Consider the following 15,463-nt stretch of genomic DNA (forward strand, 5'->3'; position numbering starts at 1 on the left):
GGATCTTTGTTAAGTTGTAAGTAACACTATATATCGAGTCCAACCTTTAATTTAAACTGAAAATTTGCTTTACTCGCGTTTTCGCAGTTTCCCCTATTAAATCCAGTCACGCAGCAACTCTTCTGCCTGCCACTCAGTCCGGATAAGGGAGGCGTTTTCCGGCGGGATAATGACGTCATGCATGCCCTCAATATCTTAAGTAACCACGCCCCCGGTGATGCTGCGATTCATCTGGACACTTACAACTGATGGTCAGCTCATCCAGATGACCACTGAACTCTGGGGTCACCAACGAGCCATGACCAAACAAGGGGAGAACATTAAGGTAGGCTATAATTGTTTACGTTTCTAGTTGAAAAGTTTAGAAAAATAAATAGATTTTATGGACTGTCATTTAAAGTAAGGACAGTTTCTGGAATGACACCTCTTGGGATTCTTTTCCAGCTTCAACGCATTTACTGGGTCTGAACAAACAACATAGCTTTACTGATCTGATCTACTGATCTGGCTATTAAAGCTCTTGAGAAGCATGAACTCAACTCATCACATCGAGGATCTTTTTCAGAAGAACTCCACCTGTAAGTATGATGCCACAAACTTTAACTCGAGCAGCACAGAAGATCTCCCTCATCCTCCTCATCTCCCGCGCTTCACCGCCGCGGCTCAGGTCCGAGTGACGCTCACGCTCGTCCTGTGCGCGCTGTCCGCCTGCTGCAATCTCGCCGTGCTTTATTTAGCCAACCACAACCACAGAAAACGCTCCCACGTCCGGTTGATCATCACCCATCTGGCTGTGGCGGATTTACTGGTGACGTTCATCGTCATGCCGCTGGACGCGGTGTGGAATATAACGGTGCAGTGGCTCGCGGGGGACCTCGCGTGCCGGACGCTGATGTTCCTCAAACTCGTGGCCATGTACTCGTGCGCTTTCGTGACCGTGGTGATTAGTCTGGACCGACAGGCTGCCATTCTCAAACCTCTGTCTATCAACAAAGCGAAGAGGAGAAATAAAGTTATGCTGAGTGTCGCGTGGACCACGAGTGTCGTGTTATCCATACCACAGGTAAGTGACGTGGACGGGGGAGAAACAAATTATTAAAATTTATATACAGTACGACCAAAATTCAGCTTTTCCATCACAGGAATAAATTACATTTTAAAATATATTAAATTAGAAAACAGTTATTTAAAATAGAAACAAGAGGCTTATTTCAAAAACATTTTTAAAATCTTACCAATACTAAACTATTGAATGGTAATATATATAGCCTATATATAAACTATTCTCATATTTCATAACAAAAAGTAACCTTGCAACAGAATATCTGCAATATCTATGCCTGTGATATCTTCTTTGTGCAGGTGTTTGTTTTCCATGTTGTGGTGATTGATTCCCCCAGGCGGTTTATCCAGTGTACGACTTACGGCAGCTTTAGCTCACGCTGGCAGGAGACACTTTACAACATGTTTACCTTCACCTTCCTCTTCCTCGTACCACTCTTCATCATGATCTCATGCTACACCAGGATACTGTTTGAGATCTCCAAGAAAATGACTGAAGACAGCCGTAAGTTTTTTTTTTTTTTTTTAAAGGAAGATCGATTATTGAATCCAACAGTAGAGCTTCTTGATCAGTTTGCATGTGACATTACCCTGAGGTGCCTTTGCTTTAACTGTCAAGCTAACGCCTTGCTTTTGTTGTGATCTATGTCACATCCAGTGCTGTCCAGCAAAGTGCAGCTGCGCAGGTCAAAAAACAACATCCCTAAGGCACGCATGCGCACACTGAAGATGACTGTGGTCATCGTCCTGTCATTCATGGTGTGTTGGACACCCTACTACATGCTGGGCCTATGGTACTGGTTCTGTCCCGCTGGCCTGGAGGAAACAGTGTCCCAGTCCCTCTCGCACATCCTTTTTATCTTTGGCCTATTAAATGCTATTTTGGACCCCCTCATCTACGGTCTCTTCACCATTCCACTGTGTAGAGGCATGAGGCGCCAACAGCGTGAACATAAAGTTGTAGCTTTTGAGCTGGAGAACACTAATAACTCTCTGATGACTTCCATCAGAACTTCCACCTCCTCTCTCACTTTAAAGAGACTGACGGTTCAGCAGACTTCTAGAGAAAAGCTAGAATGGGATGGAGAGTATGTGCACAGGATTGGAGATGATGGGCCAAAGAATAGTGTGGCTTTTGCAAATTATTCCACCTGTAGCGATTAAAGGTCAAAACATGAGTTGTCTATATGTACAATAGCTTTGCCATTATGGCTTACAAATGATTTAAAAAAATAAGTTATTTACTATAATTAGTACATTAAATTGATCAAAAGTGACAAAGATTTTTACATTGTTGCAAAAAAAATCTATTTCGAATAAATGCTTGTTCTTTTAAAGTTTATATTTATCAAAGAGTCATGAAAAGGTGTATCAGGGTTTCTACAGAAAATTTAAGCAACACACATTTTTTACAACATTGATAATAATAAATGTTTCTTGAGCAGGAAATCAGCATATAAGAATGATTTCTGAAGGATCATATGACACTGAAGACTGGGGTAATGATGCTGAAAATCAGGAATCATCAATTATATTTTTATATAGAAAACAGTTATTTTAAATTGGAAAAATATTTCATTATATTACTGTTTTTATTGTAATCATGATCAAATACAGCTTTGGTGAGCAAAGAGTCTTCTTTGGGAAAAAGAAACGTAATACTGTCATCTACTTTTTTATTTTTGGGGGTTCTCAAAGTCCTCTTTTTCATACTGTCCTTTGAAAGGCTCTTCATGCATTTCATGAGCTAAGGCTTTACAGATATTTTAACAGATCTTTTTTATGTGTACAGTGAAATTAAAATATAAGGGTTGATATTGAGTATTCAGTGTTTTGTCATGTGGTCTAAAAGTTGAAATCACAATAAAATTAATTGGAAATCAATGGCTTGAGGTGTTTTGCACAGATCATTAAATTAATGCAGCTCAATGTGGTTATGGGTTGAGACTCAGATCATGTTAAGTTCCATAACCTCATAAAACCATGTTACAGCCTCTCAACTGCCCATGGCCAGTCCAATTAAAAGTTGAACAAGTACAAATGTGACTAAAAAATCTGAATAAACAAAATGACATGAATAACTTTTTCAATTAGTGGTTTTTAATAAGCTAAACTAGTTACTAGTTACACTGATTAATATTGAGGCTCAAGTTCAATTAAATTGATGTTCAGCACAAATGGCACTAAGTGTGAAAAGATTTGCTTGCCGGAAAAGACTTAAGTGGAGCAAAGCTGAAAACCAGTTCTTATGGCCTGTCATATGAAATGAATAAGAACAATACAACCAGGAAATTGGTGTTGACATTCAGTATAATAATGTGTGGGAGATTTCATTAGCTTTGATGCTATGTACATTTTCTTCAGAACAGGCCATGAGATTGTGCAGAACAGTCAGTTTGCTATGGACTCTACTCAAGCATATATAAACACATATATATTAAGGCATGTGCAGATATAAACACATTTGCATGATGTAGCAGAGCTTCTTGTGAGAACTGACATGTACCCTCCTCACAACCCCGACCTAAAATGAACTTTCATTACAGAAGTTTGTCAAATTAACTGAATTCTATATTTAAAAAAAAGAAGATGACATCAAAAGTTAAAATTTTCTCTGGCTGATGGCATCAACATCACCAAAGATGAATGAATGAATGCATACATGTATGTGATCCACATAAATACATAAGAAAATGCACTCTTTGTCTGTCAGCATGTGGTGTCTGGTTCTCTTCTTATTGTGTGACGTTTCATTTAATAGCACGCTTCAGTAACTGCTCCCACTGGAAAACCAAATTTCTGTTCCTCTCTTTCCAAGAGGCGGCTCTATACACACAAGACATTACACATATAAAGTATAGTCTGTATTTTAGGTTAGAGGCCAAAGTTATTTTGATTAGAGATTATGAGACCACATGATTTTATTTATTTTTTTATAATGATGTGCACAAATAAATCATTTATAATAAACACTGCAATATTCCATAAAAAAATAATAATAATTATTGTCCATTTTGATTTCATGGTGACTTTAAGGCCCATTCACACTATGATTACTAGAACAATAACTATGAACTATGATCAAGTAAAAAAAAAAAAAAACGTTCTAACTCTAAAAGAATAGTCCATACCACAACTGTAACAATAACTACACAGAGGAATGATATTGTAGGAATCACTTTTTTTAAATGATAAATGATTAAAAAAACATTGACAGCCAAAATCATTCCTATTTTAAAGCACATGCTGCAAATATGACCATAAGTGAAGCACGCCATTGGTGTAGATGTAGATGCTAATATAATTATATATATATATATATAATCATAATAATTTTTGCTCTTTGTTTGTTGTCTTATCTTGTATTTGCATGATCTATTACTATACCATAGTAGTAATTTTGTATAATAATTTTACATTTGATGAACAGATTGCAGTGCAGTCTCACATTGGGTCTCATCCACTAACAACAGTGTTCATACCTTTATGTGGTGAAAAGGTTCAAAGAGAACATTTCTTTCAGTTGCGTACACATAAATTTGTTCTTAGCTCAGTTATGTAATACTGAACAACAGTTCACAAACCTTTCCTGAAAGTAAAGGTTGCAGGCCTCCTCCAAACCTGAAAGGGTGGCTCTGGTCTCTTTTTCAGTTACATCTGGCCTTGTGACACGGTACAGATCCATCAATGAACATTCAGAAAAGCTGAAGATGAAGAGAGAGCTCTCATCCTCTCCCCTTTCGGTCACCTTCACTAAAGGTGTTTTTCTGTCACCTAAAAAACACAAATCAGGCAGTGTGTCACCAGGAACTCAATTCTGCAATTGACATTGAATAAATAACAGTATGTGACACCTTCGACACATTGCAGCACAACTTAAACAGTATAAGACGCCATTCACACATAACACGTTTTTGTGTTGAAACATGAGATGCAGGGCAATGGAATAAAAAAAGCGAGGTCTAGAGACGCAGGGTTTTTTTATGTAATGGATAATCCACAGCTAGCTGTGCATTAAAGGTGCATTAAGCAACTTTTCATGTTAAAAATACCCGTTTTTCTAACCCATACATGCTTAAACAATTGCCTGATGGGCTGAATGAGCCCTTCTATGATCTCTGCGATTGCCTCTATAATCCTGTACAGTAAAATAAATAAGAGGGATTCGGGACGGAATCGACTGGGCGTGACGTCATGCGCGTTCACGCTCACCTGGCTATGTCTGGCAGGTTTGTGTATTCGCCGCCATTATCCGCATCAGCGAAGACAACTCAAGCGACTTTGGCAAAAGTAGAAGATGGATTCAAAGAGACCGGCTTCTAGTTCATCCCAAACCCCAACGCAAACTCCACGTAACCGCGTGCACAACTCTGGTTGCAGTTTCGCGTGTCGCCAGAAGGGGGCATAGTTCTGCAAAAACTCAGAGACTTACGCAATGCACCTTTAAGTAAGGAGTAAATGACGATGGGCCGTTGAATTATTAGACAAATAATGCACACGTTACACCACAGGCCCGGAGTCAATTATTCCACTTATCCTACAGTTACCAGACCTCAAAACATTGTTCAGATGATGTATTTCAAGACATTTGTCAGGCTCTTGTGTGCAGGACTAATTTTCTTACGCATCTAAGCCCAAATCTCTGTTGCTAATTCCAAAAAGTCATTTTAGAGCTACAACGGAGGCTTGAGCCATTGATAGCAGCAGTCTAATGCAGTTAGAGGGAGAGGGAGAGGGAGAGAGAGAGAGAGGGAGAGAGAGAGAGAGAGAGAGAGAGAGAGAGAGGGAGGGAGGGAGAGAGAGAGAGAGGGAGAGAGAGAGAGAGAGAGAGAGGGAGGGAGGGAGAGAGAGAGAGGGAGGGAGGGAAAGAGAGAGAGAGGGGGAAAGAGAGAGAGAGAGAGAGAGAGAGAGAGAGAGAGAGAGAGAGAGAGAGAGAGAGAGAAATATACTTTTTTTTTTTTACTTTTTTTTCAAACGTGACCTTTGTGTTTTTAGAATGCTGTGTCATATACGTGAGAGACTCCAAAAGACCCAAGACGCAAGTAACACAGTCAAACATGTTCGTCAATTCACATAGAAAAACAATGGAAAAGCAGTGCAGTGGAATGCAAGTGTCAATCAAATAATTTTCAGTTTACCTGTAATATACAGATTTTGTTGGACTGGCTCGAGCACATACACAGGTTCTCTGAGTGAGCCGAGCACATGAGTGTGAGGCAGGTTTAAGATGAACATTGGTGTGCCATCCTCCATTTTCCATATAGATACTTGCCCATTTCTCTGCATCAACAAAACCTGTAAACAACTTCAGGAATTACAATATAGTCACTTTACACTTTATAGTTTTTACTTTAAAACAAGCAATCTGAAATCATTTAATCCAGAAGCTAACATGTGTAGATAGCATTATGGTGTGGACCTCCCTATTCTCATAAAATTAGAGTGATAACTTTAGATAACTTTATAGTTATCGTTATCGTCATTGGCGTGAACAAGCTTAACAAGAATTATGCTGCTGCTAAGTTGTACTATACCAGACACTTCAGGAAGGGCACAGGTACAGCAACAGAGACAGAACTGCTGGGGTCTGCGGGTCTGATGGGAGATAGTCATTGTATTTATTTATACACCATGTTCAGTATTTCTAAAACCTTTATAATAACTGTGGGTGTTCAGTACCTCTCAATAAGTGGAACAGTGCATGTGTCTCCTCCTTTGCTCGCTGTCGTACTGTAGCACTCCCCACTTCTGCAGGTGAGCACTAACTGGAGTGTGGGTAAAACTGGACCCTGAGTAACCGGTAGTTGACTCTGCAAAAGGAGCTTCATCCTGCAAATGGGGCTGTCTCCTGGGATCACAATGTTGGCATATGGACACCCTGCACCACCAGAAGACAATCAGGGGTTTATTGTGCAATTATATAATTTTATCATTGATGACCACGCAGTTTCTATCATAAACAATATCTGAAATGACTAGACACTAAGGGAAACTTACCAAATCGTCTGTCCCATATAGTAACCAGCTGAGCATCAAGTCCTAGAACAATGAACCGTGTGCAGGCACTGACAGCAGAGCAACGGATTTCCTGAGAATTGGGCCACAAAACATCCGGTCTGGGTTCACTGTCTGATTCAGGAACAAATTCAAATATCATTTATAAACATGATCAAATGTGTCCATGTAATATGAATATACTGTATTTTCTTTCTAATCCATGCATTATAAATGTACGAGTTAGAGGCTGGAGTACCTTTCTCTTTCTTCAACAGATACTGTAAGAGATTATGACTGCCACTCCACCACAGGCACATGGAAATGGGAATATCTTCAAAGATAATCCGAAGAAATATCATAAATGCACATTCTGAGAGAAGGCTTAGTATATCTACTGAAAACCGTACACGTGAAATAATCTCTTGAGTCCATAACTCACCTCTAGCTGCCTTCGTTTCCCCAGGCGTTGAATAAAACCCCTCACGCAGTAAGAAGTGACAAGTGCATTTGCTTTAATGAAAAAAGACTGACAAACTGTAACAAATTTTGTAATGTGAAAAATAACCTTGACACCTTCTTGACAACTTTCATAATCTCTAGAGGCTCTAAAGTGACTCACCACACAGTTTGCCAAATGTTTCTCATTCCACGTGGTTAATGCTGTCCTTTCCTATATGCAACTTTTTAACTTATTCCTTCGTTTTACTTTAAGCGTGCCCACAAATTAACTAACTTAAAATGAGTGAATGAATTAGTACAATGTGGTCATGATGATATACCTAAAACAAGGGAATAAATGGTAACACTTTAGAACTAGGAACCACTAATTATTTGGATCAGGATTCTAAAGTGCATGATAACCTTCTAGTAATGACTGAAGACATTGTAAGCTTTTGAGGTTTCTGTACGTTTTTGAAAGGTTTTGGATAGTAATCTTCACTCTAGAATACTGATCCAAATAATTAGTCATTCCTTCTGATGTATGAAGTAACACTTGAGTCATTACTATCCAAAACCTTACAAAAACATTAAAAGCTAACAATGACTTCAGTCAGTATTAGGGAGTTATCATGCTTTTCGCTTTAGAATACTGATCCAAATAATTAACAATTCCTTCCTTGATTTGGTAATACTTGAGTCATTACCAGTGGGTTACCATGATCTTCACTTCAGAATTAATTATGCATTTTTCACATTAATTATGAACCTGTATATAGTAGTTCTTAGTTATTGATTATCTAATAGTGAACTACCACACTCAACTGAACACTATTACTAATTCTTTAATCAGAGTTTCTTGTTCGTTAATAACTAGAATGTTAATAGTGTGTTACTCATTTGTTCCTGTGTAGTTATTTAATGATAGAATAGTATTTTAAAGTGTTACTGAATAAATGAATCAAACATGTCCACGATTTAATTAAAACAAAGGAATAAATTAATCAAACATTTCCACAACTTAACTAAAACAAGGTAGTGAATTAATAAAAATGAGGCCACAAATTAATAAGTTGTGGGAACGAATTCTTAATATGTAGCTGCGATATCAATTTTATTTTTCATGAGTGCAGCAATAAGGAATTTATCTTCATCTTTCTTTTTGACAAACATTTTGTTGATTTGCATAACTCTCACTGTATGGAAAAGAGCTCATTTCACATTCTGGAAAAAGAAACAATATCTGTTTGGAACAACATTTTATTATTAATAATTTTTATCATAACCTTATTAGTTCAAAGTGTATTAACTAATGTTAACAAATACAACATTTGATTTTAATAATGTATTAGTAAATGTTTAAATTATCATTAACTTAAATTAATAAATGCTGTAGAAGTATTAACTAAAATAGTTAACTAATGTTAACTAATGAAACCTTCTTGTAAACTGTTACCACATCTTTTATTAAAGGTCCCGTATTATGCCCGTTTTCACAAGATGTAAAATAAGTCTCTGATGTCCCCAGAGTGTGTATGTGAAGTTTCAGCTCAAAATACCCAACAGTTTATTTTTTACAGCATGTTTAAATTGTCATTTTTTAGGGCTCAGAAAAACGCGCTGTTTTAGTGTGTGCCCTTTAAATGCAAATGAGCTGCTGCTGGACGGCACAGGGGGCGGAGCCTCATGAGCTCGCACAGTCTCTCAGGACAATTTCATCTCACGGAATGATGATAATCATGATGAGAAACTCTCAGTAACGGTGTTCATTTCGAGTCGGATAATAATGCCTACAGAGTCAGAGTGCTGTATAGAGATGGAACAGGTATAGTTTAGTAGTTTAATTACGGTTATTATAACGTATTTGTCATCTGCTTGTATGTATCCATTATTTATTAATAGCCTACAAGTCTGCTGTCTGAATGATGATCAAACATGTACTGATGAGTTTAATAAAGTTTATTGTACATCACACAAAAGATGAAGCGTCAGTTTTACTTCAGAAAATCACCGTAAGAGCTGAGTAAACACAGTAAGTTATTAGAACTGCGCAAGTACATAAACGAATTTCGGTAGAGTTGAGGGAGCATTCCTGTGGGCGGAGGTTAGTCAAAAAACGGTTTTAATGACATCATTAAAGAAGGAAGAAGAGGGATGTAGTCCAAACGGGCCGTTCGATGTAGTCGACTTCTATTAAATAAAATATCTCGCTTGGCATTGAACTTTGAGCTTTATAATTTTAGAGATATTATTTATACTCTAACAACAACATTACACACTAACTAAAGTTTGAAACATGGGATCACGAAGAACGGGACCTTTAATGATTTTATATGGGGTGAAATATCACTTTGAGATATATTCTTAGAGCTATTTACTGGTTTTAATCAATTGCCCCAGAATAAGATTTGTAGTGAGGGTTTGAGCTGTATGGCCATGCAGATACATACTTTTCTACATAAATGTACTGTAAGCTAAATATGCTCATGTATTTATGACATGAAACATTCTTTTCACTCAATTCAAGTCCACTTTTATTTCATAAACAGTTTAAATACAAAAATATTTTAACAACAAGTCTATAAACCTATAGCAATTTTCTCGAGTAAAATATTTTGGACGAAAGTGTGTGTTTGTTTGTGTATCTTTTATATATATATATATATATGTAAGGGATAATCCACGGCTAGCCATGCATTAAAGGATTTTAATGCACGACGTAGAGGCGAAGAACCACCCGACGCGAAGCGAAGTGTGGTTGCCTCTACGAAGTGCATTAAAATTCTTTAATGCATGGCTAGCCGTGGATTATCCCGCTTATACCTTGGTTATTTGCCAAGTTAAAAATAAGTTAAAGCTGTAACTGATGTTTACAGTGTATTGAGAGTGAGGAGTTGTCGTCACGGTATAGAGCCCCTCCCCTCGATCCGCCATGTTGGCAGGATTCCAGCGGCAAAACATCATTGTTTACGTGTGCTGTTAACTCGGTAGTAGAGGAGGTTTTCGCAATTCCGCACTGTTTTACCATGCCTGGAAGTAAAAACTGCTCCAGTGTTTGTCACAAGAAGCCAAGCGCCGACATTAGGCATTTCTCAATATCAAGTACGCAAAGTTCGGACTTCAATGTCAAGTGCAGCTCAGGAGAATGACTCCCGAGGACGCGCGTCACTCAGCTCCAGGGTCCGAAATTAACTTTTTGGCTCACCTGCCACGGGGACTGGTAGATGAAAAAATGCACCAGCCAAGCATATTTTTTACCGGCCAAAATAATAAACAGCCTTTTTTTTGGTCACACATTACACATACATTCATTCAAGTACTTTTAATTGAGATTATAAGGTAGGCAAATTATGTTGAATACAAACGTAAAAAATTGTCCAGAGCAAAATTTGAAATGTATAATTAAAAAACTATATATATATTGATCAAAATATATGAAATATTACTATCATTGGGGTGAAATTTTTTTTTTTTTTTTTTGTCAGTTGTTTCCTGACTCATGTGGAAGGGAAGGCAGAACGTCCTCGGTTAAGTTACTTACGTAACCTCGGTTCCCTGAGATATAAGGGAACGAGTATTGCGTTGCAAACGCTATGAGAAAACTAATATCGAGAAAAGAACGGCCAATATGTAAAGCAGAAGCTGCCTGGCCAGCGGCGGAGTATGCACGATCCGCGAGTGCTGAAGACGCTCTGCACGGCTTATTTGGGGCGACCGCTTCTTCCAGTGGCGGGAGCTTCACATATCCTTTTTCCTCAGCGCCGTCAACAGATAGAGCGTTAACTGTACGTAGGCCTACACACGGCCGCCGACTTGAGCTGCAAAGAAGCTCTATCAAAAAGTCCAGGAAAGCTTGACGCTTGTCCGCTCTAAATAGTGAGTGCGCGCGCGCTCTCTCTCTCTCTCTCTTTCTCTCCCTGCTCGGAGGCAGAAGAGCGCGTGCGCGCTGACAATTTTATTATTTTGGTATGAACATTCACCCGCCACTGTGGCGGATAGCCTTTTGAGATATACTCGCCAAACGGAAAATCTACCCGCATTTGGCGCTTGGCGGGTGTTAATTTCGGACCCTGCTCAGCTCGCTCTGCTACTCCGGTTATCTCACTCTGTATGTACATTTTAGGCAACAATAAAACGAAATATGTTATAAAACACTACACTGCCTCTTTTCGTTTTCATTTAAAGAAATCTTAAACATTACACAAATGTGGTTCAGGCAACGCATATTTATTATATTCACTACATGTAACGTTAGCATATTTATAACAAAACTTTTTTTTTTAAATTGTTATATTTAAATTGTTCTTTCCGTTTAAATTTTAAAAATATTAAACTTATTAATATGGTTCAGGCAATATATAATGTGCATTTGTACTCTGATCATCACTGTAATAAAAAAAATAATAATAAAAAAACTAAACCCTGTCTCTTTTTGTTGAATTTCAGTTTTATCAATAATAGCCATTATAAAAGTAAGTAGCCTATAAGTAAAAAGTACAAGAAGCTATACAATAAGAAATAAAGCAAACGATTCAGTCAAACATACAAAGTCAGCGCTCTAGTCTAATATTACAACAACGGTAAAGTTAAATAGCCTAAATATAAAGTTATGAAATTTCACTTAGCCCTCAGTTTGGCCAGGGAACAAGATTCACAAGACCAAAGATCGCCCGTTAGGTCAACACAAGACGAATTATATGTTATCTTCTCTAAATACCGCTGTTTTGCGCTTGGTGTGAGCTTGTTCCTGTAAGGTCCCTTTTCTTTCGCTTTATCTTTTTGCATTGCTTTACTTTCTTCCTTTTCTTTTTCGTATTCGTAGATCAGTCTGTGTCCCGCTGAAATAATAAATAGCCTAATAATAATAGCCTAATAAATGCGCAAAAATGAAAGAGCTCTGGAATGTTTAGTCGCGCTTCTGTGTAGTTCTGAAGGCGTTGCCCCTGGCAACCGATAGCGTCTCCTTCCATCATGGCCGACAGGCTCAGACCCCGCCCAAATCAACCCAAGTCGGCACGTGACTCCTCACTCTCAATATTTTTAACAGACGTGTAAAAATGACGGTTATTTCTTAAGTTAAGGCTCGTCAGTTCTTGCACTCCGTCCGCTTTAAATAAAGTAGAGCCATCAGATTGCTTTTATTTGAATGAATTCACATTTATTTAAATTCATTATTAAAAGAGAGAGACAGAGAACTGAAGGAGAAGGAACAGAGAGAGAGAGAGATGCGTGCGCGAGTTACCTGTGTGCGTCGATCTCTTCTTTAAAGTCTAGCAGCTACAGTCCCCTCGTTGCTTAAGCATATAGCTAACTTAATGATTCTTTAATGGATTTATTACAATTATTTATGAATGACAGGCAACACTGATACAAATTAAACGATATTCAAAAATCATCCATTTAGCCTACCTAAACGTTTCCATATGCGTCTCTCACTCTGCTTGCAAGTGTATCTGTGTTACTATGGTTACCAATGTAGCGGATTAATTTCGAACTGTAATCAAACTGACTGGAACTACCTGTGCATTAAACGGTTTTACTGCACACCTTCCAGCCAATCAGAATAACAGCCCATGGTATAAATATATATATTATATATATTTATTACATGGCTTGGCTGAATTCCAATATAGAATGCGGTCTGTTATTTCTTTATAACAGACCGCTGCGAAGTATAACAGACCGTTGCCATGAAAAACAGCGCGTTGCTATGGACGCGGAACGGACTATTTTCTTTAGCGGAAGCAATACAATCGTTTTTAAATCAATAACCCCTTTTTAAATCAATAATTCGCGGCAAATTATTTATTTATTTTGTAGGTAGCCATGTAATAAGCGGGATAATGTATAGTGAGCCGGTTGTTATAGTGAATAACAACCCCTTCAGGCTGATTCAAGATCCCTCCGCTTCGCGTCGGGATCCCGTTCAGCCTGTCGGGGTTGTTATTCACTATAACAACCGGCTCACTATACATTATCCCTTACATATATATATATATATATATATATATATATATATATATATATATATATATAAGCTGTTATATATATATATATAAGCTGTTATATACATATAGGTGTGGCTAAAGGGTCAAAATACAGTAGTTTTTGGGGTGACTCTAGTATATATCTCCTAAATCAAGTAAAATGTGGCTTCAAAAACTCTTTAATCAAGCCTACCTGGGACCTTCTGCTTTCTGCTGTGGTCTCATAGAGCTGGAGCTGAGATACTTCATGAACATTTTCCTAAATGCCGCATCCTGGTTTTCCCATTGATGACTACTAATGAGGTGATTTTGGCCTGAGCCTATTATAGTTCCTTCCTCTGTCTTCTGCAGGACCTCGGATGGACTTTTTAGAGAGGTTCCTTAAAGACATGAACACTTTGTGACAGAAATACATAACAGACCTCTAAAAGAAACGTATTTGCAGCAATGCAATACCTGCAGGGATTTCTGGAGGTTTGATCTTCATGAGTAAGACTATTGGAGACCATTTGGCTTCTGTGGCCAAAGAAGATTGTGTAGCCTACAGAAGAGACAGGGCAGAAAATGATCAGCTCATTGGAGCAATTTTGCAAAAACTGCCAGAAAAAAAGTAAACTTATACATAGGACAAAAACAAACAATATATTTTATTCTGAAATAAATGCATACCAGTTGTTCCTCCAAGGAAATTTTGTTGTGCATTTTGAATCGACATCAACAAATGACCAACAAATTTCGTTTTTAAAATGTAAATACAGTAAACAAGAATAGGTGGTTTTCCAGGTAACTTTCCAATGACTATAACAGTTACCTGTTTTGCTTCCAGCTCTTTGAGCCACACATCTCGTGGGAAGCGATAGACATCCAACCAAACAGAACCACTGGCTTCAATGACATTGACAATATATAACAATGGCATTATTAAATCACTAGTTTCAGTTTTATATTATATACCCATATATTTCAATACAAAACTTACACATCATGACTGCAGCTCCAAAGTCTCCTCTTATAGACATTTCAAATTTTGCACAGATGTTTCTTTGGTTTATATCTTCCTGTGAGAAATATAACACAATGTACTTTTACAGCCTTTTAAAACCAGCAGTAAACATACAAAAAGCACTATTATTAAAACACTATTGTGAACTCACAGTTTCATTGATGATTTTTATTAGATAAATATTCTCCGTGTGATGCACAAAAAGCCGTGCAATACCTTATGAGACAGAGAATAATTATGTAGGCTATAAATAAATACAGAAAATATAAAGTGAAGAGGTTTAAATGGAAATTGTCTAAAAATATTCCCCACTCTCAGGAAATTACCCATGTCATCCACTGTGCATAAGAGGTGTGTGAGGTTTCCCAGAGAGGCACAGGAGATGCTGGTAAGCTCCACTCTTTCATTATTCCACGTTGTTACACATGTGAGAGTGGATGAACTGATGACTGACAGACCATGAGCATGACCCAGAAACAGGTAAAGTCCATCCTCAGAGCACACAACACAATTAGTTCTGGCTGGAAGCTAAGAACCAAAAAAAAAAGGGTGTGTAAGATGAGCATTTTGGACAAATGCACTCAAAGCACATGTGCAAACGAATATGATGGGGCTGTATAATTGTACTGTACATGTAAAACAGTACCTTCATTTCTTTAGTAGCATTCAGCACAGGAATTTGTCTTGCTGCTTGTGCATCCTTGTCGATCTTCTCCTGCTCTGATATAACTTCCCATGCACTGTCAAGAAGGTTATTTAACAGCTTATCGATCATTCTCGCAGGCTCAGGATGATTTATATCAGGCTGATGCAGATCTGTGAAATAAGTCACAGCATCATCATCATCTTCACAGCTGCTGTAGTCTGACGGCTCTGGGATCTCCAAACCTGGTGTGACGTTCACAGCCATGTTGTGCTATTTCTGGAGTAAAAAAAAAAAAAAAAATGGGTTACACTTTATTTTAAGGTGTCATTG

The 15,463-nt window shown here is 37.9% G+C and overlaps 2 protein-coding genes across 2 annotated transcripts; one reads left to right on the forward strand and one right to left on the reverse strand.

The window, feature by feature from the left end:
* The first annotated feature begins 444 nt into the window (after positions 1–444).
* gnrhr2 (gonadotropin releasing hormone receptor 2) lies at positions 445–2,403 on the forward strand. The gene is made up of 3 exons (XM_081352115.1): positions 445–1,063; positions 1,363–1,567; positions 1,721–2,403. Exons 1-3 carry the CDS (start codon positions 530–532, stop codon positions 2,224–2,226), a joined length of 1,245 nt encoding a protein of 414 aa, XP_081208241.1. The 5' UTR covers positions 445–529; the 3' UTR covers positions 2,227–2,403.
* A 1,409-nt stretch (positions 2,404–3,812) lies between these two features.
* Positions 3,813–15,397, reverse strand: wdr93 (WD repeat domain 93; the record flags this gene model as incomplete). Its single annotated transcript, XM_081389537.1, is given in 15 exon segments — positions 3,813–3,888; positions 4,647–4,836; positions 6,201–6,357; positions 6,597–6,657; positions 6,742–6,940; positions 7,060–7,191; positions 7,316–7,390; positions 7,499–7,569; positions 13,678–13,864; positions 13,941–14,025; positions 14,296–14,430; positions 14,432–14,542; positions 14,639–14,703; positions 14,814–15,015; positions 15,134–15,397. Coding segments are annotated over 15 exon segments (2,010 nt in total).
* Between the last annotated feature and the right edge of the window lie 66 nt (positions 15,398–15,463).

This window comes from Scardinius erythrophthalmus (assembly GCF_964197995.2).
Source record: "Scardinius erythrophthalmus genome assembly, chromosome: 2".
NCBI classification, from domain to species: domain Eukaryota; kingdom Metazoa; phylum Chordata; class Actinopteri; order Cypriniformes; family Leuciscidae; genus Scardinius; species Scardinius erythrophthalmus.

Excerpts from the sequence above, each read along its gene's own strand:
- gnrhr2 (XM_081352115.1), top strand. The coding sequence starts at position 530 with ATGAACTCAACTCATCACATCGAGGATCTTTTTCAGAAGAACTCCACC. Across the intron at positions 1,064-1,362 it reads TCGTGTTATCCATACCACAG|GTGTTTGTTTTCCATGTTGT; the intron begins GTAAGTGACGTG and ends TTCTTTGTGCAG. Across the intron at positions 1,568-1,720 it reads GAAAATGACTGAAGACAGCC|TGCTGTCCAGCAAAGTGCAG; the intron begins GTAAGTTTTTTT and ends TGTCACATCCAG.